The sequence below is a fragment of the Talpa occidentalis genome, unplaced genomic scaffold (genome assembly GCF_014898055.3).
Source record: "Talpa occidentalis isolate TD23 unplaced genomic scaffold, MPIMG_talOcc4v2.1 talOcc4.9, whole genome shotgun sequence".
Taxonomy (NCBI): Eukaryota; Metazoa; Chordata; class Mammalia; order Eulipotyphla; family Talpidae; genus Talpa; species Talpa occidentalis.
In genome coordinates this window covers 5,080,975-5,104,458 of record NW_023605305.1, presented here as the reverse complement: position 1 = coordinate 5,104,458, position 23,484 = coordinate 5,080,975, and the positions used below count along the sequence as shown (strand labels likewise).

The 23,484-nt window shown below is 45.5% G+C and overlaps 1 protein-coding gene across 1 annotated transcript in view; it reads right to left on the bottom strand.

The window, feature by feature from the left end:
- Positions 1 to 23,484, bottom strand: part of PEX14 (peroxisomal biogenesis factor 14) — a 111,624-nt gene that overhangs the window by 22,249 nt on the left and 65,891 nt on the right. The window contains exon 4 of the mRNA XM_037501102.2: positions 677 to 805. Coding sequence (XP_037356999.1) covers positions 677 to 805 — 129 coding nt within the window. The remainder of the gene's footprint in view (positions 1 to 676; positions 806 to 23,484) is intronic.

Sequence of the window (23,484 nt, the reverse complement as noted above, 5' to 3'; positions counted from 1 at the left end):
AGTCAGTTTTAACCTTTTAAGATTTTTTTACAAGTGACTTAAAGAAGGGGTTCTGGCTGTACTTTGGAGGTGTACATTTATTCCTAGTTTGAAGAATCGTTATTCCTAAAATAGCTTTCATTTGAAAAACAACAAAAACCCCTCGTGAGCCATGTTCCTGTGTCATAATTAAAAGCAACTTTCAAAAGGACCTTCACACTTGAAAACTGAGTCTGCCGCTATGCAAACATACATGGTGTCACCAGGATGAGGTGGGGGTTAGGGGAGGCCAACTAACTCTGCTTAAAAAATAAGAGGAGGAGACATGTTGTTCCAGTGGAGCAAAGGAGCACGAGTCAGACGTTCATGCCCTTATTAGAGGATCAGTAACAGGCAAACGCACTGAAGGAAAAAACAGAACCAGTAAGTACGTTTACAGATCCTTGCTTGTAATCAACATACTTGAAAGGACACAATAAACTCATTTATCCTTTGTCTCTCCTGACACCTCTGTCACATACTTAAACGTCTGTCTGGAGGAGGACTGGGGTGTGTCACATTCTTTTGAAAAATTTAAGAGCTTCCCACAACCTGCCTCTCCGGAGGGCTGGCTGGGAAGTGTGAGGCGCTGCTCCTTGGCCGGAGTCCTGCATTGCTGTCAAGGTGAGGGCAGAAGCCAGGGTGGGTGGTGACTTACTGTGCGGCTGAGAAATGAGGTGAGGGGGCTGCACAGGAACCGCCTGCGTGGCCGGGCCCAAGGACGGAGGTTCCTCGGCAGCCGTGCCCGACTGCTGGAAAGCCAGATCGATCTCTTCATCTGTCAGCCCTGGCGGGAAGAGGACACACGAGCAGGTGAGTACCTTTTGTTACTGCCCACAACGGCAACGCACGCGTCATTGAGAAAAAGACCCTCCCAGCCACAGGATGCTGGCATCCTGCTAAGTCGCCTCCCCGATTTCGGATTCTCCAGAACCTCTCTCAGTTGCAATTTAACCTTAAGCGACAGAATATTAGCCTCAACACTGCTTCCAAATGTGGCTCATTCAATTTCCTTAATTTATCCTTGAGTTTATTGCTGCTTTTGAAGTCGCTCCGTACTGCAATTCTCCATTCTTCCCCCGAAAACAGATACCATCAACTGCAAATGTGGCTCATTTTAATCTGTAATGGTGTTAAAAAAAAGAGGGGAAAAAACTAACAATAATGCATGAAAACAGACAGGGAAACAAAAAACTAATTATTGGGTGAGACGACTAATTAGTCTAGATCGTTTCTGAAGACGGGAATAATTTGCTTTATTTTATGACAAATGCAGAAATAAAAAGAAAAATCAGGACTGACTGTGATTAGTATGAATGGGATATAGAATGTAAAGAAGAAAATAAAACAAGAAAACAGATCAAAACAAGGCCAGGCCCGAACTCTCAGATGATTATTGCCCCAGCCTATCGTCGGCCGCCTGCATCGCCCTTGGCTAGTTTTTCTTTTTCCCTTTTTTTAAAATCCTCCTGACACTCGAAACCACACGGCACACGGGACATCAGGAAATAGCAGGGCGCCATCTGCAGTGGCCATAACATGTGGAGAGGATTTGCCCACCGAGGAATAAAAGGCAAGTGAAAACCCCATGAAGACCACGTTTCCAGTGGGGACACAGCGGGAACATTTCCAACGGGTCTGAGGCAGACCCGGGAGCTGGCTCTGCAGGAAGAGGAACAGGGCACCCACCATCCCCCAAGCCCAGGAAAGAAGCGTGGCGCCCAGGTGCGAGAAAGCCTTTCCCCGGGGGCCCGCCTCGGGAAGTCGGTGCACGTGTACACAGTGCTCCGGCCGCTCGGGCTGGGAAAAGCAGGTGGGAGGTCAGCACTAGCCGGCAGAAGACCACTCGGCCAGCCAGGCTGTTCCGGGAATCCCAATATCCAGTCCAGCCACAACACAGAGCTTTTAAACTCGCCGAGAGCTTTCCCACATCTGGCCGGCAGCTCTCCATTAGAGGCCCACAGCATGGTCTATCTGCCCCTGGGGGTAGATGAAGTACAAGGAGGTTCTGAGGATCAGCATCTTCCAAAGCATGGTGCCTCATGCTCTGTGCCAAGGGGCTAATAGATGGAGCACATTAATGCGCTAAAGCACAGGCTGCCCCGCACTGTGCTGGCACGTGAGTTGGCTGCCGTCAGCCCCCCAACTTTTTACATCCTGCTGCAAGCGGTCAAGGGCGGATGGTTGAATGACAGGGAACGGCCCCAGGCCCTTCCTTGTCTCAGTGCTGAGCAGTTGCGCTCTCGTCTCTCCAAGGCCACACCTCACGAAGTCGAGGACTGAGGGGCTGTTCCTGAGCGCACCCCGCTCTCAGGAGAAAGAGGATCAGCTGCTGGTGTACAGCACGTTCAAATGCAGCAGCTAGATTTGAGTATACAGGGCTACAGGAGGTGGTCCTCCTCCCAAGTTCCCCAGGGGTTAGCATAACTGGCATTTCATGTCCCGAGAAGAGGGGGTGCAGCAGGACAGACAGGCCAGGCAAAACACGGAGAGCACGTGTGCCCTGAGCATGTGCCGCCTGGGCTCCAGCCTGGGCAGTGACGGCCGGCCTCTCCTCCTAAATAGGAAGGGGATCCTTCCCAGGTTCTGGCGGGGAAGACTCTGCTCCACCCAGCTGACCAGCAGCCACTGGAGAAGGGAGCGGCACCTGCGACGTCAGCACGGGCCGCGGGTCACCGCCACACGATGGGGTTTCATAAGCCTGGTGGTTCGTGTGCCTTGTCAGCCGCTGGCTGCAAATGAGGATAATTTTCCCAAAAGGAGCATTCAGTTGCATTCTCATTTTCCCTTCTGGCTCTTTCAAATATAAACAAGTATGATAATGTTTAACGCTGGGGAAATATACAGTAAGTTACAGGCTGTGCCGCGGCCCTGAAGCTGCGCTGGTTAAAGGGACAGGACTCCTTGCCCGCTGTTCTGCCCTCTGGCCCTGAGCTTTTACGAAGCCTATTTTCCTAATAAAACATGTTCCCTGCATTATTGCAGCCGAGTCCACCAGTGAGGCTGTGGCTTAAAGGGCATCAGCACTTCCTTCCAAGTTCTTGTTTTTCAGAGGCCTTATCAAGTGTGATGCTCTAAATTTACCTTGGCTGGAATTCTGATATCCCTAGTTCTCCGGAGAGTTAGTTACAGAAAATGAATCATTCTTTTAAAGAGAAAAATAAGCGTTTTAACGATCTCCCAGATAATGTGATTTCAGAGCTACACCATTATCCTAGTCATTGCCCCCCAGCCCCGTAATAGACTTTAAAAACGGAGGCCCAAGGGGGTGAAAACTATGCCCCCATCACTAGTTGGCCTGATGATGATGATGACGACCCCAGGCCCTGCATCTCTGCCTGCTGGCTCCCCACCAGCAGTGTCATGGAATGGGAGGTTATGAAATTACATCTTAAGTCTTCAGTCCCCAGCCAGAGGTGAGAGGCATGGAATGCTGTTTGGGGTTATACCAAAACAACACTGGAGGCCGAGCCCTGGTCCTCCTGGACCACCCTGAATACCTCCAGCGGGACCAGGGTCCAGGCCTGCTGTCTCGCTCTAATATTCTAACCCCGACTAAGCTCAGCAGCCTCTCCCACCTGGTGTGTGCCTTCCTCCAGTGTCCCCTTCCTCTGCGGCGCCCCCAGCTTAGGGAAGACTGACTAGGTTCAGGGCTCTTATTTATAGACTCAAGTGATTCATGGGGGATTCGCTGGGGGCGGTGGTGGGGACACTTATCTTAGTTTTCTGCCCAGTCACGGTCCTAGTACTGAAAGGACCTCCTTTGGGGTTGAGGAGGTGCCACAGGACCCACACCTGAGACATTCGAGACAGGTCCCACCCACCCCGGCGGAGAGCAACAGTGGAGAGCTTCGATTGAGACCTTGCAGAATTCAAAAGGTTAAAAGGAATAATAAAGGAAACTGCCAATTGTAAGTGAATTATATTTGGCTCTGAAAGCTGAGGCACAGGCTATATTATAAAAGGCATCTCTTTGCGTTGTTTACCATCACCCTGACTAATGCAGACCTTTTTTTTTTTGTTTTAAATAATCTCATGCAAATTAGACACACACACTTCCTTCCAGTTGATTGCTATCTGCAAGGAGTAATCTAGCCGCAGAGGGACTGAGCAAGGGCTGAGCAGAGCTGAGATGGAAGCAATTGGGTGTCACTGTCCTACGGCGGAAACCTCTCCCCACCCCCATCCATCTCCAGTCCTCCTTCAGCTGCAGCCTTTGGAAGAATGAGTTACTTTCCACAAAGCCTAGAACTGTCTTTGCGTCGGGTGTCACCTGCACTATCGGAAAACACTGGCACTATGTACTGAGGGGATCTTTTTCATTAACTTCCGTGCCTGCCACTTGTCCACTCTAAGAGTCCCCTCTTTGCCCCCTCCCCACCTCATCTGTGACACTGACAATTAAAATACATTCTTGGTAGACAGTAAGGCTGAGACAGTCCACCCACGCTCGCCGCAGGAGGAGACAGGGAAGCGGGGACTGCCCAAGGTCAGCGGGCGGAGTGCTGCGTGCCCCTGCCCCAGGAGGGCCCTGTCCCCTCTGAGACAGCACTGCCCGCTCTGCGGAACGAGCGCACGTTCAGACCCAGCTCTGCCGGGCAGGCCCCGAGCCCAGCACCCCGGCCGGGGCAGGCTTGTTCTTCAAGCTCCCCGGGATCACCTTCCAAGGACAGCTCCCTTTCCACCAGGAGCTGGGCGCCGTTCCTGTTAGAAGCTGGACCAGAGAGTCCTTTTCCAGCCCTTTTCCGGGCGGGACGCTCTCAACAGCCCAGAACAAGCACCGCGTCCTATTGATTAACGCAGCCTGTTTTTGTGGCAGCAGCTAAAAGGAGTGGCCTCAGCTGCCACACCTGCTTATTACTTTTATCCCCTAGGAGATAGGCAGATTTCCCTTTTTTTTTTTTTTTTTTTTTTTAAGGTTTCTGTTAAAATGCAAACCAAACTGGTGGGCTTTGTGACCTGCAGCCTGCTGGCCTCCAGCGCCAGCTCACCCGGCCTCCCTAAGGGTCCAAGCCTTGTGGGCAGGGCTGACTCCCCTCAGTGGGACTGGCTGTGCATGCGCTTCTCCAAGGGCGCCGCCTCCACGCTGTCCCTGGTGACCGCTGGGCACCGCCACCGGGCCGGGCCCAGTGCAGGTGAAGCAGAAAGACAGATGACAGCAGCGCCCTCCGCAGCCTCAGGTCTGACAGCGGGGGAGGGGCAGAGGCAGGGCTCGCTTGGAAATAAGCACGGGACTGAACCCAGCACCTTCAGTCCAGCCTAAGTTTTAGAATAAAAGTGTCTGCCTGCAGCTAGTGGACAGGCCAGAGGGCCGGCGGCAAACAGGGGCAGCGACTGGCTGGCCGCTCGGGCCTTGTCCTCCCCCATCGCGGCGCCTCTGTTTCCAGACTCGGGCGATTCATCTGGGGTCACCTCTCTCTGAACATGCGTGATCTGCCCAGGCACACTCTGGGAGGAGATGAGGCAGAGAAGACAGCTGGCTAAAAATACTCCCCAAATTAAAAGAAAAATCAACTCTCTCAGAAAAGGTTAGGGGAGGGGAAAGGGAAAAAAGTCTTTTTATTTTATTTTATTAACATTTTGTTGGAACAGTGGAGTACAATAAGGACTCTCAGAGCCTCTAAAAGTCGTTGGATGACCTGTAGACCCCTATTTCCCAGTGCCTTGTATAAAATTGAATTTTTTAAACATAAATTACACGTAATGACGACACTGTAAAAACTAACAGTAATGGAAAGCTGTGCTGTATTTCATTAGCCTGTATTATTCCGTGCCACCTGATCCAGCCGGGCCTTGTTTATGAGTTAGTGTGTTAGCAGATGCCGATGGAAGCATTTGCTTCGACCTTGCTCTTCTCATTGGGGCATGAAATTACGACGGCAGCACCTTGATATTACAGCCATAAATACAGTAAACTGCAAATTTAAGCCAACGGCTCCTATTGTCTCTGAACATAAAGCTGATCGGTATTTATTTAAAAGGAGAACAAAAAAAATATTATATATCACCTTGTTTATGGGGCCTCCCCCACCCACTTTCTTATCCCCTCCCCCAGCCCCCCGACCTGTCTAATTCACTTGGTTAAAATATTAAGCAAATAAGCCAAAGGCTTTTCTTCTCCGCTGATTAACTATTCCCAAGCAGTGAAAACAGTTTCTGAGGAAACTAGTTCCAAATATCATTACTCTGAATGAAAAGAGTCTTTTATAAAAGCTGATCCAATGGTGGGGCTGGCGCCCCCCATCTTGATATTGACACGTAAATCCAAGGACCAGCCCTGAGACTCTGCCCTCTCCTCTCCTGAAAGCAGGAAAGTTCAGACAACAGGAGGAGAAAGTTGCTGATGATGCCCCGCAGTCCGATGTCCTCTCAGTATCCTTCTGAAAATCGTTAGGTAGAAATGTTATTTCAAAACCCAGCAAAACACTGCCTCCTGCCACCTAAGGAAAGAAAGATAACTAACCGAGAACACAATCCTCATTCCAACACAGGGAGTGCGGCGCTCTCGTTAAAACGGGTGCCAACCCCCTCCTCATCCCAGTGAACCATAAAGACAGTATATCCTTTAAATACAATAGATGTGCAAGAAAAATAAACACAAAGACGAAAGGACACTGGCTATCACCCGCCACGTCTCCTCGTATAAATCACCGAGTAAAAAGCCAGGGCAAAATGTGCTGCACAGCCAGCTTCAAGACGGGGGACCTTCTTTAAGTCGAAGAGAGAAAGCAGGTCTGCGTTCCTAATGTCAGTGGGAGAGGATCACTCTGCCCCTCGGGGAGACGAGGCATAAGAAAGGTACAAAAACTCAGCCAAGGCCACGTCTGGGGATTTCAAAGTGTGCAAACAGGAGACTATCAGCAGGCGAGACTGGAAGTCACCACCTGTGACACAAGCAGAAAGACCATTAAGCAGGGAACTAAAATGCAAGTTGGGGGAACACTTTCATTCCAGATCAGATAGGCTGGAGTCACAGGAGTGTCACTGACCCGGCGACATCAACTAGATAGAAAGTTTTTGTACTTTTACTTCTGATTCGTCATTCCACAAGGCAGACATCCTCCCTCCGAGCCCTAAATTATTTCAGCCACACCAGTCGTTGAGTTGCGCTTAGCTCCTTCCGCATAAGGAGGAAACTTCCCTATAAAATTTATTGAGCTCCTCTAGGGAGTAGTATAACTGGTGAACAAGACAGAAGTGAGCTGCCCCTCTGTGAAACACAAATTGAGATCTCTCATCTGAAAGACCGGGAGGGTTTCCAATCAGCATCCACGATTTCTATTTTTAGATGTATAGTTGAAGGGTTGTTCCCCCTTTCTTTCAATCCCTCTCTGCTGCAGTAAAACAAAAAGAAAGAAAGAAAGAAAGAAAGAAAATGACGTAAAAACAAAAAACGAAGACAAGTTGCTTTCGATATTTGGTTATCAATTCCAAAGGACTGACAGACAGCGCAACAAACACTGTGTCCAGAGGTCTCAGACACAGCACCTAACCTCTCCCACCCACTCTGTGGTTAAAGACCAAGGGGTATGATAATCAGGAATGACAGCTACGTCACTGCCAAAGGCCAGGTAGGCCAAATGTATGTTTGTGCGTGTGTGAAAAAGCCAAATTAATAAACACTCTGAACTACACTTGAATCATTCTCCTGTTTTAGAAAGGGACAGTATTTGATTTTTAAAATCTCACCTTTGACAGCCAAACAAAGGAATTCAGATCTAGAAGAAAAGTTGGAACTCATCTGGTTTCTTTGCTTTTCCTTCTGTTTTACAGATCAAGAAAAAAGGACTAAGGGGCAGTGACTTTCCCACAGCCCACAGGGAGCCCCAGAGCAGAATCAGATGCTCTTTTTACCAGGGGGTGGGGAGGCACAGCACGCACAGCCTGGCATGCCCACTCTCCTCCACTACCCGACAGTCAACACACTTTATATAAGCAAACGCTTGAGTCAAATCACTTCAAAAAAGGAAGAAAAACAAAAAGGATATATTGAGCATGAGAGGCATAAGATGAAGGGCACAAGGGCCTCTAGTCCAACAAAAAAGGAATACATGCGTACGCACACTTAAACACATTTGTGCAGATACATGCATTAAATACATGCATAAAATAAAGACAAGAAACCAGGTAACTGGTTACAGGTGGAGCGGGCACTGCTAGCTTGGGACAGAGACAGAAGGCAGATGTTTTACGATAGATCCCTATGAACTGTGTTCCATGTGAATATACTTCTGACACAAGGATATACTAATTAAGAACAAAGAATATTGGGGGTGGGGGACCTTTAATCCTAAACAAAATTACTTAAGAATGGTTATCCCCATTTTCTGGAAAGAAAAAAAAAAAAAGACAGGAAAAAGTAAGGAGGCATGACCACGCACTGGGATTAGAACGACATCCACAATTTCTAGTTTCTTGCTTAACCCATTGTGGTTGTGATGCAGCGGCCAAGTACAAAGTGGCTTTTCTTAAAATGTGTTTTTAAAAGGCAAGCATCTGCTCTGTTTTGACACATCCTGCCTACCCAAATGTTTCTTTAGGCTCTAAATATTTGCTTCACGGATGGAAATGTTTCTGTCGCTGCAACAAAGCAAGCATTGCTCTGGGATGGTAGGGTAGCCACACGCTGCTGTTTGCTACGTGTCGAACCCGCCTGAGCTGGGAAACAAGTCTGCAGGGGCACACGGCATGGTGGAAGGTGCTGGTCCTTAAAGGAAACCCGTAACGGGACAGCCGAAAGCTCCACACAACCTTTGTGGCTTCCCTTCACATCTTGAATCTTAAATATACAATCATAAAGTTTACTATTTGGCTTCCTAAAGTTTTGAATTACCTCATGTTATTTTGATATTAACTTGATACTAGCACATTAAAACAAGCTGTCCCCTCCTAGGTCAACACCTCCATTACCATTCGTGTAGCCCCAATGAATCTGGTATTGGCTGCCACTGTCAACATTATTAGTATAGAGATAAATACAAGGACTCAACCAAGCCCATAAATATCTGCGCACTTACTTTGGTAAGGATTGTGATAGTCAAAACCTCATCTTCCCTACCTGCTAAAGGGCAGCTTCTCGAGGACCTCTCCCCCAGTCTCCTACGCTGGATGAGTGTCTGTTTCCATCTACACTATACCACACTGGCCCAATTCAGAGACAGTGAGGGGTCAGCCCCAGACCACCACAGCAAAGCAAACTGTGCAATTATACAAGTCACAGGAATATTTTGGCTCCTGTGCATAGAAGCCACGCTTACTGTAGTCTATTAAAAGTGTGCAACAGCATGATGTCTATGAAAACAGTGCAAATGTCTTAATTAAAAAATACTTCATTGCTAAAAATGCGACGCAGGGACACCAAGCAAGCACACACTTAGGAAAATGGGGACCAGCAGACCTGCTGGGTACAGGGCTGCCACAAACCGTCAATTTGTAAAAGACACAATCTCAGCTACGCACCACAAGGCAAAGCGCAATAAAATCCTGTAGAAACAGGATTTCCAACATGAGGAGCTGACAGCCACTGGTAATAAAAGCTGCACAGGTCAATTGCGGAAAACATGGAAAATCAAGAAAAGCAGAGAGAAGTTTTAAAAATCATTCATGTTTCCACTTTTCAAAACGTATTAAAGTGGAGTCAAAGAACATTTTGAGAGTTTTTTACATTTGGAACTCTGAATCCCACCAGAAGCCTGGGTGGGGCCGCCACGTCCCCAGTCCCCACACCCGGGGCACCCGGAGGGCCTGAACGCGCAAAGCCCGCATGGTCTGAGGCGGCAGCGTCCCGGGGAGGTAGGCACCCACTCTCCGCCACGGTAGAGAGGAGGGCGGGGGGCAGTCCATCCATCTCAGGTTCCCCTGCCTATGGGTGGGGAGCAGGGCAGGGACCCAGCAAGCCGGGCTGAAGAGCCAGACCCTGCCTGCGATACCACATGACACGAGGGCAAACATCCAACCTTCCTTTAAGGGAAACGTGACAGAGAACACCGGTGCCCCAGGACCGCGAGCTTGTCAAGTATGTTGGAAGAGTTATTAAAGCTGAATTATTCCCAATGAAAAGTGGCTTTTGTGCACGAATATCCCCAGAGCTGGCAAGGGTGCCATGGAAATGCAAGCTGAGAAACTTCTGAAAGGCAATTCAACACTCTATCTCGTGTGTATTTCAAAGCATTCACACCCTTTGACCCAATAGTTTGAATTCTGTGAAATAATAAAATAATGTAAGACTAATGTACAAAGATGGCTCATCACCCTGCACAAAATCTAAGCAACATAAATGTGCAAAAGGAGCAGCACAGGTTATGTGTCCATATGCACTACCTCTCAAATGTTCATGTTCGCATGAACAATGTCTGATGGCACAGGAAAATGTTTTCCATACATGAAGAGACAAAAAGCAGATGCCATCATCCTAGCATGATCTCAGTCACGTTTTAGAAAGGAACAAAGCAAGCAGTGGGGTCACGGCATTTTTAATCGGAATTCAGCTCATCCACGCGCGGAGGAGAGAGGGAAATCATCACCCGAGGAACAGGGGAGAGACCCCACTGTTTCATTCCACAAGGGCTGTGTCTTCAAGGGAGCAGGAGTTGGGAGGTGTGCTTGGATGCCCGCCCCTCCACTCCCCCCAACGCCCTCGCAGCGAGAGCGCCGGCTGCCCGCAAGGTATCGTCCCAAGGCTTCTCGGCACGAGTGTGCAAAACCAAGCATGCCATCGGCAGTCAGACCACGGGTCTGCTCCAGTGTGGAGAAACAGGCTCCCCTGGACTGACCAGGAGAGGCAATGCGCCCATTTCCTGCTTGAAATCTAAGGGATTTTTACCAGCTGTTTTAAGAACTCGTATTTAATAGCTGTATCTCCCCTGTACTCTCTGCATTCACATGGTACCGCAGGCCTGTAGCCAGTCTCCTTCCCATACATACCTGGCTACCCAGGTGTATCTTCCAGAGGCCCCACTGCTACTACTTTCAGATGTGACTTCTAGAGAGAGTCTACATATACAGAACTGCTTTTCAGCACTCACATGATCATGTTCTACACAGTACACATGTATGTGGATCTGTAACCCTATACAAATGACAGCACGGGGTGACGGCTATTCTGCACTTGGCTTTTTTTAATCAACAAATCTGAGTATATGTCAGGATCTAGCAGGTCCTCTCCTGCCAGTCACAGCTGTGCTGCCCTGTTTGTGGACGGGTCCTGAGTCACTTCACTTGCGCCTGCTGATCGTCTGCGGTTACCACAAAGTCCGATGTGAGAGGCCCTGTCCGGGCCATGTGTGCCTGTGCAGGTGTGTCCCCAGAGACTCGGGAGTGTGTGGCTTTAACGGTGATGGGTGTTGACCATCGGCCCTTAGAGAGACGGCATCTACTTCTCTTCCCACAGCGGGCCTGAGACTGCGCCCCACAACCTACATGATGCCGGCCAGCTGTTTATCTGCCGTGATGAAAGGTAAAAATAAAAAGGTCTCAGTGTAGTTGTAAGTAAACGTTTGCTCGCGTTCAGTGTACACGAGGAAAGCACGCCCAGTGTGTGCCATGAGCCCCAGGTCAAAACTACAGTAACTGCACCCAGCAGCACCCCTCACCACGCCCCCATCACCACTTAACTACCCTATCACCAACTGCTCAGCTGTTTTTCAACCTTACAAAATGGAACTGGACAGAGACCTCATAGAGGGCTCCTTTCGCTCTACCTCAAGCTCTACCATCCACCCCCACTGTGGCACCCGCCATGGCTCATTCACCCTACCTGCTCACTGGGGGTCTCACACAGGTAGGAAAGAACCACAAATACGTGCACAGCAGAAGAGAAAAGAGAGGAAACCCGTCCACTGGCAACCACGCAGATGGGCCTGGAGGATGCTCTGCTTAGTGAAATAAGCCGCTGGACAACAAACACCGTAAGGTTTCACCCCTGTGTGGTCCACAGAGAAAACAAACAGGTGGCTAAGGCTAAAATGAACTTTTGGTCTATAAGACCAGTTAGTGGTCACCAGTGAGAAGGGGGCAGGGGTGAGTAAATCGGGACAGAGGGGACAATGGTGTGTGAGGAGGAACGGGACACTTGGCAGGGACTGGCGTGTATGTGTCCGTTTTCAGGGATGCACGCCTGAAATCTGTTAGGATGCAACGTTACTTGGTAAGGCAAAAAGAACATGACTGAAAACTATGCACACCAAACAGTAAATTCTACTCATTTTTAGCAAGTATATCAACATAATATATAAGGAAAAAGAACAACATGCCACAATTCATCTTCTTGTTCGCAGTTTGGGTCAACCTACGAGTGAGGCTGCAGGCGCATTCCTTGCTCGGACTTTGGGGGGCAGCTGCTGTGCGCACATGGGGAGCCGCAACAGACTCTGGGCAGTTTCCAAAGTGGTCACAGCAGTGCACACTCCCACCCACAGAGAGGGGTGTTGCCGCAGTTCACACCCAACACCAAGCTCTCGTGTTAGCCATTCGGCTTGTTCTCCAGGTGCCTCCTAAGCAGCAGTTGGGGTGATGCCTTTAAAGCTCAAGTCAGATGGAACTGCGCCCCCAAGAGCCCTGATGGTTTCCCAGGTTACCATAAGTGAAAGCCCGGTCCTCCCAGGGGTGGGCACTACTGTGCGCAACCCGGCTTCCTGCCCTCGCCTCTCCCAACACCCTCCCTACCTACACACTGGCCTCCTTTCTGTTCCTAGAATTTGCCAGACATGTTTCCTCTTGAGGTTTTTGCATGGCTGGTTCCCTTTTCCCAGAACACTCTCTCCCCAGAAATGTACCCGGCTTGCTCACACCTTCTCTTCAAGATTCTGCTCAAATGTCATTTTAGTGAGGCCTTTCCAGACCAGTCCAATAAGCTGCAACCCACCACCAACTCTCGCTCTTACTCTCCACCTTCACGGTATTCACACTTTACTTTGCGGCTGTCTCCCTGCCCGCCTCCCCGCCATGAGAATGTAAGCTCTAGGAAGGCAGGAATCTGGGGCTATTGTAGTCACCGCTGCATTCCCAGGACCTAGAACCGTGCTTAACAGGTGCAACAGGCACCTCGCAGGTGTTGAACTGAAATGTGTACAAAGAGCAAACGGAAACATGATACATGCGAAACCAACGACAGCAACGCTGTTCAGGTTGGGGAGAGTTCTGCCAGCTGGAGCATGGAGTCCCACCTTCCTGCCCTCGAAACATTACCTTAGGACCACCAGAGGTAAGCATAGAAAATCGTTATCACGCTTCCACCCTGTCCCCTGGCAGACCACCACCCTGACCCAGCACTCACGTCACCACAGCGACTCATGCCCCCGCAGATGCGTCACAGTCCTGGTCTCCCCCTCCAAGGTGTTCTCACCCCCTGTCAAAAGCGCCTTTCTAAGGCGAATACATCTGCACAGCTCCCCTGCTGTCAGCACAGGGGTCTGCACCTTCCCCTCGTTCCGCATGGCTTCTGAAGGGTGACGATGTGACCTCTCAGTCTGTCTCAGGCATGGCAGTATCCCCTAAGTCATAAACACTGACAGACTCAGGGGGCCCTCACTGAGTTTCTGTTCAACATGCGAATAAGTGCAATAAATTGCATCAGTGTCTAATGGCCTGTGGGTTGTCTATAACTACTAAATGCATTTGTGGTACTTGGTAACAATCTCTTTTTTTCCTTTTTTTTTTTTTTTAAAAAAAAGATATCATAAATGCATCATTGCCGTCACCATTAGCACTGAGCATTACTCTTGAAGCCCTGTCCCACATGATAAAGCAGGGCATGGCATTTAAACTTTTCAGTTTAAGAACTGAAAAGAAGGTCACTAAAGAATTGATAGTGGATAACATGATTATATATCTAGGAAAATCAGCTTAATCATAAGGAGGCTTAATGAGATGGCGAGATCTGTAATATATTTTCTTAAAAATCAGGAGTTCTATGTACCAGGAATAAGTAATTAAAAATTAAACAAGAAATTCCTTTCACAGTAGCCACAAGGAATACAAACTCAGAGTGCATAATCTTTAACTACGTTAGAGCTCTATAACATAAAATAGAGGGATAGTGAAATAAATGGAATTGTCTTTCAAAATTGAAAGGTTTGACACAATTCTAATAAAAATCCCAATTATTTTGAATTTTCTTAAAAGTTCCAAAAGCTTACGTGGGAGAATTCACAAATAAGAAAATCAAGGAATGTTTGGGTTTCGTTCTGTCTCCACTACTAGATATTTACATAGAATTTTTGGAATTTTTCTTAACAGGTTCCTCTATGGAGCACAATATGCATCCTTAATAACGAAGTCTATGTGCACTAATATTACACCACCTAATTATACATATTAAGAACCTTAATATGACACATATCTGCCCTATTGTATGTATTGGCAATAAATACATTTTATTAAGCATCAATTATTTCACTTATACCCCTTCTTTCCCTTATGCTACTGTCCTAACATTCTCCGTAGACATACAGATGTGTGCGTGTGTTATAAACCTGACAAGATCTTGTTATTGTTGCCTCAGACAAATGACATTCACAAACTTAAGAATAAATGTATTTTACATTTATCCATATATTTAAAATTCCCAGTACTCTTAATTCCTTCTGAGGCTTGAAATCTCCATCTGGTATTATTTTCTCTTCCGTATGAAAATCCTCCATATTGATATTTATTACAGCACTTGTCTGCCAGTGACAACTTCGCACAGCTTTTATCAAAAAAAATAGCTTGTTTCCTCTTCATGTTTAATGGATATTTTCACTGCATATAGACGTCTAGGTTGACTGTGTTTTCTTTCAGCGTTTTGATGCTGCCGTTCCATTCTCTACTGGGCTCCCTCGCTTTGGAGAGAAATCAGCTGTCATTCTGATAATCATTCTCTTCTTTATCTTTGGCATCCCCCAGGTCCTATGATAGACTCAGATGTAACTTTGTGTGTACCCTGCTTGAGGCTGACCAGGCTCCCTGTGGGGTATGTGTATGCCTGGATGTTTTAATCAAAATGGGAAGATTTTCAGTCAGCACCTCATCTAGCTGACTGATTCTGTGCCACAGGGGCTGGGGCTCTGGTCCTACTTCTGCCATCTTTTCCTCCTGTTTACTCTAGTTTGGGTCTCCACCTTCAAGATGACTCATCTTTTCCTCTTCTTTGCCCAATCTCCTAACCCAATGAAATGTAAAGACAGGTTTTATGTTTTTCAGATTTCTATTTGGTTCTTTTCTATGACTTCCATGTCTCCACTGCCATTCCCCACCTCTTCACCCTTCCATTTTTTTTCATGTATATTCTTTTTAATAATTTTCAATAGTTTTTTTTTTTTGTCACGAGTATTTTTATTGGGCAACATTTACTTCAGTAACATTCAAGGCTCCTGCCTCCACCATCACATGTCCAGTAAGTTTGTATTTTATAGTGGACACTATAAATCCAGGCACCAGGAGCTCTGGATTCTATTTTCTTCTGAATAACAAGATTTTAGTAGGCAGCTAAATTACTGGCCGATCACTTTGATCTGGGTCAGACTCATTTCATGCGTTCTTTCTTTTTCTCTTTTGTGGTTCTTTTTTGGAATCCTAGGGGAAACACCACAGTCTTAGACATAGTGATTGCCCCTAAAGTGGTCCTTCTGAGTTTCAAAGACCCTTCTAATTTGAAAAGACTCAAACTCTAAATCCTTTCCTATAGTAATAGGGGCTGAAATTTCTGCTGTCATCCACAGCACCTTTCCTGCACATGGCAATTCAGGAGCTAGCCTAGAAATGAGGGGTGTTTACATGCAGTTAGATAGTACCCCCTCCAAGGTTCTCATTTCCTGGGATTTCCAGCTGCTCGGACACCCTCAGGAACTGTCCTCCAATTCCTCAAACCAAAAAGACAGCCGCTTTCTGCTTGAGGTCTATTTGCACGAATCAAGTTCACACCGACTTCGCTTTGCTTCCAGGCCAGAATTTAAATGGTTTTGATAAGAATGTCATTTTCATACAAGTCATTCCATTTTTACTGAAAGCCGTAACTCAAAAGTTTTTGGAAAATGCTGAAGTCTTGCTATGGTGCATTATTAAAACTGATGATAAAGATGTAGCAATTAAAACATTGTGACATTTTGTAAGAGAACACAGGTCAACAAAAATAAAAACAAGTGTCCCCGAAATTGACCATGTTATACACTGAAATTTTAATAAAGGAAGCAATACAAACTAGTGGTTCCAAGGACCATTTTGGAAAAAGTGATGTTTTAAAGTAGTTTCACTTCATAACACTTCATCAATTTCAGGATTAAAGAGTTACATAAGCCATAAAAACTAGAATATAATGTGGTAAATATTTAATTTAACACTGGTTTGGTAAGTGTGGATAAACTATTGCAACTTTCTCCTTAAGAGTCCTTTTGTGAATGCAAAAAATGAAAAATATCTACCTTACAGAGTTTTTTTTTTAAAGATTTATTTATTTGTGCATACAAGAACTGGGGCACAGGCCAGAGGTGTGGAGGGTGAGAGGATTCACCAGAGACAGAGTGGGGAACAGAACAAGCAGATTGAAATACACTGCTGAGGGGAGCAGGGGCGAGTCAGGAGAGGTCTGCTGTGCCATGTGGGTTGCTCCCTGGCCAAACTCTGCCTGCGATGGCTGCAGATAGCTTCATAGGTTGCGTCTTAACCCCTTGCGCCACCAGGGAGGCCCCTTACAGAGTTTTTGTGATTAAATAAGGGTACATAGCTCACTGTCTCACACATAATCGACCCTCAATAACTGTTAGCTGTTGCTGTAATTACTATTATTTAATAATTATGAAAAAGGAATCTTTAATAAAAATAATCGAGGAAATACCAAAAGACTGATAGATTTGATTATGTGAAAATATATTTTCACACATTATTTCACCTATTACATTTTATAAAAAATGTAAAAGGCAAGGAACAATGGGGAAATGTTTGCAAACATGACAAAGAATTAATATTCTTAATATACAAAGGGCATTTCAGTATCAACAAGCACTAATCTTCCAGTAGAAAATAAATGAGTAAATATTTCTGAGAATAAACATACAAAACATATCTTAAAAGCTCAATTGTCATTAACCAAATAAACACAAATTAAAACAATCTGAGAAAGTGGTCTTGCTGCCTCTTGGCTGTTGTTTCAGTGAGAACACACATTGAGTACATGAGACAGGTACTCTCAGCTGCTGGGGAAGGAATTGGTGTGGCTCTTTGGAAAACCATCACTGTTTATCCAGAATCTGAAAAAGATCACACCCTGTGATTCGGTACCTCCTCAATTCAACAGTCTCTCCTGAGGGACTGTCAGACAGCACCATTTGCCATTTTTTCCTAATTCCTAAAAGTAAGAAGTGGAAGGGTGGGATGGAGAAGAAACAGCAAGTCTTCAACTCAGGAACCAGGAACTGAAGAACACCCGGAACAAAGCAGATGAAAGGAGTTCTGTGGAAAAGTGTCTTAAACTCTCCCAGTGGCAGCTTCTCCCGCAGGGGCTCACGCGTGCACTTTCATTTTACTGTCCTATGATCAGAGAAGGGGCGCTACATGATTACTGCCTTTTCAATTTTTCGTGGTGGCCAATTTAAGGACCATTTCATAAATGTATCAAGGGTACTAAAAAAACTGAGTAGTCCATTGTAGGTGCACAAAATTCTATATTTTTATATGTAAAACAAGTGTATTGATGGTATTTTCCAAGTATTTCTTTTCATTATTTGTGTCTGATGATTTTTAAATTCTACAGTGCGCTAAAATATCTTCAACTATGTGGTTTTAAATTCCTGTATTTCTAATAGCTCTTGCTGTATATGTTTGGATAGGATAGTTTTAAACCCACAAAGTTTCAAAATTATTAAATATCTTCTAGGAGGAATGAACGGTGTAGTGGTCTGCTTCTGTGTTTCCTCATCTGCAATGTGCATGCTCCTGCTGCTCTGGGCCTGTGCTGCCTCCCCCTCAGCCCCCACCCCTGCCAACTCCCAATTCCCCCAGCCCCCACCCCCCTCCTGTGCCCTGCACTGGCTTCCCCTGCTGCCCTGCTGTAGGAATGTCTCTCTAAACAACATAAAGCAGGCCTTTGTTTCATCCTCAGGTTTAACTGACCTGTTTTTTAATAGGGGATTTTTTTAAATCCCACAAATATTTATTGTATTTAAGCCTCTAGTTTTAAGGGGGCTTTTTTTCTTTACTGACCTTTGCTAGTCTGATCATCTTTTCCTGTCCCTGAATGTGGCTTAAAAGTTCTAGATCTTGTTTTCCTAGTCTAAGCCCCAATATTTTAAATTGAGAGATAACAGACCAAACGTCATGTATACAGTTTGAAGAAGTTGTGCACATGCGTGTACTGGCACAGCTCCTCTCAGGACAAGCCCCAGAGCATGCCCAGTTCTCCACTCGGCAGTCCACACCCTCCTAAGCCACTGCTGACCTGCATCATCAATGTTAGTGTCACCTGTCTTGACCATCACAAAGACTTTTTTTTTAATATCTGGCTTCTTAAAAACACTTATAATCTGGCTTCTCTGACAGAGTTTTTAAGATTCATCCATGCGGTTGCATAGACCAGTGATTTATTCTTGTTTATAGGTGATATTTCATTATGTATTGATGCCGCAAACTACCCATCCTTCTGTTGATAGACATGTCCCTCAGGTTTGGGGTATTTTAAATGAAACTGCTTCACACACTCTTGTACATGTCTCTTCATGGATACACATGTTCATTTCCTCAGAGTCCAACACCTAGTAATGGAACTGCTAGGTAATAGAAGGAGTGGAAAAGCACTCAGCTTTAGTGGAAAGTGTCCATTTTTTTGAAGTGGCTGCACTCCCACCAGCAGTGTGTGAGAGTCACAGCTGATCCATGTTCTTGCCAACACTTGGTATTCTCAGTCTTTAATTTTAGCCATTTTGGTGGGTATGTAATAGTGACTAGCTGTGGTTTTAATTTACATCATCCATCTTTTTACAGGTTTATTAACCATTTGGATATGTTCTTTCCTAAAGTACCCATTCAAATCTTTTGGATGTATTTTTAAATTAGGTTATTTGGCTTTTTCTTATTGATTTGTAAGAGTTCTTTATATAGTCCGGATACAAGACTTCTGGTAAATAAATGTATTATCAATATCTTCTTCTAGTGTACGAGTTGTCCTTTCACATTTTTACTGTTATCTTTTCGTGAACTAAAGTTTTAAATGTGGGTGTAACTTCTTTGTCCTTTTATGGTAGTGGGCTTTACGATCTAATTAAGAAATCTCCGCTTCCCCATATTCTTCTGTGTTTTCCTAGAAGCTTTACAAATTTATCTTTCTCAACACGTAGCTGATTCTTACTCACCCAACAGGTTAAAAAGGATTCAAGTCAAGAGGCCTTCCTGTCTGTTTTTTTTAGGGATTCTCTCTTAAATGATAGACAATAAGGATGACCTGACATTTCAGGAAAACCTCAAAAATGAAATAAAAGCTCCCAAAAACATAATCGAAAAGAACTCACAGGAGACAGAAATTATGTAGGGGACAGTGGAAAATAACAACACTGTTCTCAGAGAATAAAAGATGCTGCATCTAAGAAATAAGAACAGAATTGGAGCAGATGGGGGAGAACATTAAAAGAAAAAAATCACAATTTATTGTGAGTCAAAAACCTGGGCCTCCCTGGTGGCGCAGCGGTTGAGCGCTGGGTTGCAAAGCTGCCCGCAGCCTCTGCAGCGCCAGTTCGATCCCCGGCTGCTCCCCGGCCACCGGAGGAGGGTCCCACATGGCGCGCAGACCTCTCCTGCCGCCCGCTGCTCCCCTCAGCAGTGTACTTTGGTCCTTCTGCCTGCTCTGCTCCCCACTCTGGCTCTGGTGAATTCTCTCACCCTCCCGCGCTTCTGACTGTACCCAGTGCTTGTATAAATAAATAAATAAATCTTTAAAAAAAAAAAAAACAAAACAAAACAAAAAACAAAAACCTAAACTGAAAAAAGTTAGAGAAATATTAGAAGTTAAAAGAAGAAGATAAAATATTGGAAAGAGGGCCTCCCTGGTGGTGCAGCGGTTGAGCACTGGGTTGCAAAGCTGCCCGCGGCCTCTAAGGCGCCGGTTAGATCCCCGGCTGCCCCCTGGCCACTGGAGGAGGGTCCCACATGGTGCGCAGACCTCTCCTGCCGCCCGCTGCTCCCCTCAGCAGTGTACTTCGGTCCTTCTGCCTACTCTGCTCCCTGCTCTGGCTCTGGTGAATTCTCTCACCCTCCCACAATTGCGTTTCTGACTGTACCCAGTGCTTGTATAAACAAAAACAAACAAACAAATAAATAAATAAAAACATGCATCTATTAAAAAAAAATATATATATTGGAAAGAACTGCCCATAAAATGACAAAAAAAAAAAAAAAAAAAAAAAGATGGACAGTAGAGATGGAAACTAGGAATGAACATTTTTTTAAAAATATTTGAGGGGCCTCCCCGGTGGCACAGCGGTTGAGCGCTGGGTTGCGAAGCTGCCCGCGGCCTCTGCAGCGCCGGTTCGATCCCCGGCTGCTCCCCGGCCACCGGAGGAGGGTCCCACATGGCGCGCAGACCTCTCCTGCCGCCCGCTGCTCCCCTCAGCAGTGTGCTTCGGTCCTTCTGCCTGCTCTGCTCTCTGCTCTGGCTCTGGTGGATTCTCTCACCCTCCCGTGCTTCTGACTGTACCCAGTGCTTGTATAAATAAATAAATAAATAAATAAAATCTTTAAAAAAATAAAATAAATAAAATAAAAATAAAAATATTTGAGGGTCAAATGTTACAGGACATCTAACATCCAGCGAAGATAAGGTCTCCAGATGCCTTAACGTTCTTGGAAAGTGTGAAGAATCTCAAAGAACTTTTGAATGTAAGGGTGATTCAACCTGATATATTAAAAATCAAGACAGAAACTTTTAATACTAATACAATGTTAAATAAAAATAAATTTATTACCTGTTCATACAAATTATATTTTTATGGGAAAAAAAACCAAAAACTAGTTTCCAAAACAAACTGGTTAGTGTAGGACTAACTCTCCTGTCACTCTCTATCCTGCCTGGCTTCCGCATCCTTCTGTTGTGATACGTTGTTTGGTTAAGGCAAATGAGAAAAATACTGCCAGGCACCACTGTGCAGAGGAAGGAGATAACTGCAAATATCCTCCTGTGATACTACACCAGCACTCAACACACGGTATTTTAAGGGTTAGTTGCAATGTAGAATATGAAACTATATCAATAAACTTTCAAATCCTGTTCCATTAAAAGCCATTGGTCTATCTCGTACTCTGAATGGATATTTTACTCGTGTGATTTTGTGAAATCATGCATTAATCACTGAGGAAACATCAGTTCATTCAGGTATATGGGTCTTCCAGCTGTTGACACATTTCTCACACAGTATTTAAAAAGCACACACATGAATACCCCGGTGATCTCAGCAGAAGTCTTCAAACAGCTCCCCAGAGTGCAGGGGTGGGCAGCTGTGGTGATGGGTTCTGGTTTTCCAAAACTCTAGTTTCATTTGAAAGCTCAACTTTTATAATTGACAACAATTGCTAGTATGTTTTCTTGAAATAACAGACTTTGTTCCTTTTGAGAAAATGTCTTCCAAATGCTAAAGTCTGACTTATCATAATTTCTCTCTCATTCACTCAAGTAACAAGGGTATCCAGGAAATCAGCTAGTTCAGCAACTCTGACAATCTGCTCAAGCGCCTGTCCTCTGGGTGACCAGGTACCCCAAGAAGTACTGTGTGTACATTTCCTATGGGGTCAAATGGTATATTAAAGAAAGTGGCAAGGTTTCACAAAATCTATCAATTTTACTATTCTTTTCATCAAGGACAATCTTAAGTGAAGTGGGATTTTTTTTTAATGTATTTATTTATTTATTTATTTATTTATTTATGCAAGCACTGGGTACACTCAGAAGCGAGGAAGGGTGAGAGAATTCACCAGAGCCAGAGCGGGGAGCAGAGCAGGCAGAAGGACCGAAGTACACTGCTGAGGGGAGCAGCGGGCGGCAGGAGAGGTCTGCGCGCCATGTGGGACCCTCCTCCAGTGGCCGGGGAGCAACCGGGGATCGAACCGGCGCTGCAGAGGCTGTGGGCAGCTTTGCAACCCAGCGCTCAACCGCTGCGCCACCAGGGAGGCCGGGGATTTTTCTTTTTTTTTTTAAAGTTTTTATTTTTATATACCAGTAAAAAGTACAGTGAAATACCAGTTTTGCCCACCATTGCATCTCCACTATCAAATGTCAACTGTCAACACAGCAAAAAAGGCAAACAGTGTCTAACTATTCTAAATGGTTATGAAAATTGCTTACAACTCATAGACCCTCCCCCTCAGAAAGGGTTTCAGGGAGCACATTTGAAAATGATCAAATATAAGGGAAAAAAAGATTTGCAAAGAAATCTTAAAGTTAGTAAGATAAATGTTGATAACTAATATTAATTTATAATTTAAAAACTTTTATTTATATTAAAGGTACAATAAATAAGTAGGTATGTCAAACTTAGGAAAAGCCCAGTTTTTCACTATAGGAAAGACAGGTATATAAATCTAAAAGAAGAGGTGAGAAAAATCCTCTATTAGGTTGGGCTTGCATACATATGCACCCACACTACCATGTGAATAAACAGAAACAACTGCGTGTGTGCGTGTACACGCGTATGCGTAAATTCTTTGCATAAGGCGGACAAGGAAGCAGGGAGAGCCCCGGAGCAATGCATGTAACTGCTGCCCAGACCCCGGCTGCTAAGTGTCATACCCACCCAAGAAACCTTGGGGAGATGTCAGACAATACAAGGCGCACTTGAGACATCTGTGCCAAAAAGCAAGAGACCCAAGAGCCAATCTGACCTCGCATCCACTGACCAACCTGGGGCCATGCGAGCAGGGTGACAACAGGGTCTAACACTCTACACAAAAGGAGTACAGTAATAATGGGAAAAGGAGAGAAGAAGAAACAGAAAAACAAAGGTGAAAGTTCCTTCCAGAAGACTAGCAGACAGCAAGCAGGTAAGAAATAATCAAAGTAGAAAAACCACGATTTTTGAAATTCCAAAGAAACAGCAAGCAAGGTAAGGCGCCCCCGCGACCCCACACCGCCGAGTGGAAGGGTCCTGAGGACAAGACAACATGAGCTCAAGGAGCACTTCTCAGGTGATGTAGTAATTAAAAGGGGAAATCTGGTAGTTGCCTCATTAACCAAGGGATCAACTGAGATCACCAATAGGAAGGAGCTGACATGTCTGGCCTGTGATGTAATGCAATGGGAAGCACAATATTGCTCACCTACTATTCTTGCTAGAATTGGTGTGACAGTCCCTAAAATAAGTGACCTGAACACTTCAAAAATTCTGGTGACAAATTAAACAAGCACAGGCGAGAGGATAGCTCCAGGTGACAAAGCACAGTGAGGGGGCCTGACTGCTCCCTGGCATACAGGTCACAGAAGGAAGTGGGGACACCTGAGCAAATGTGAATTAGGAA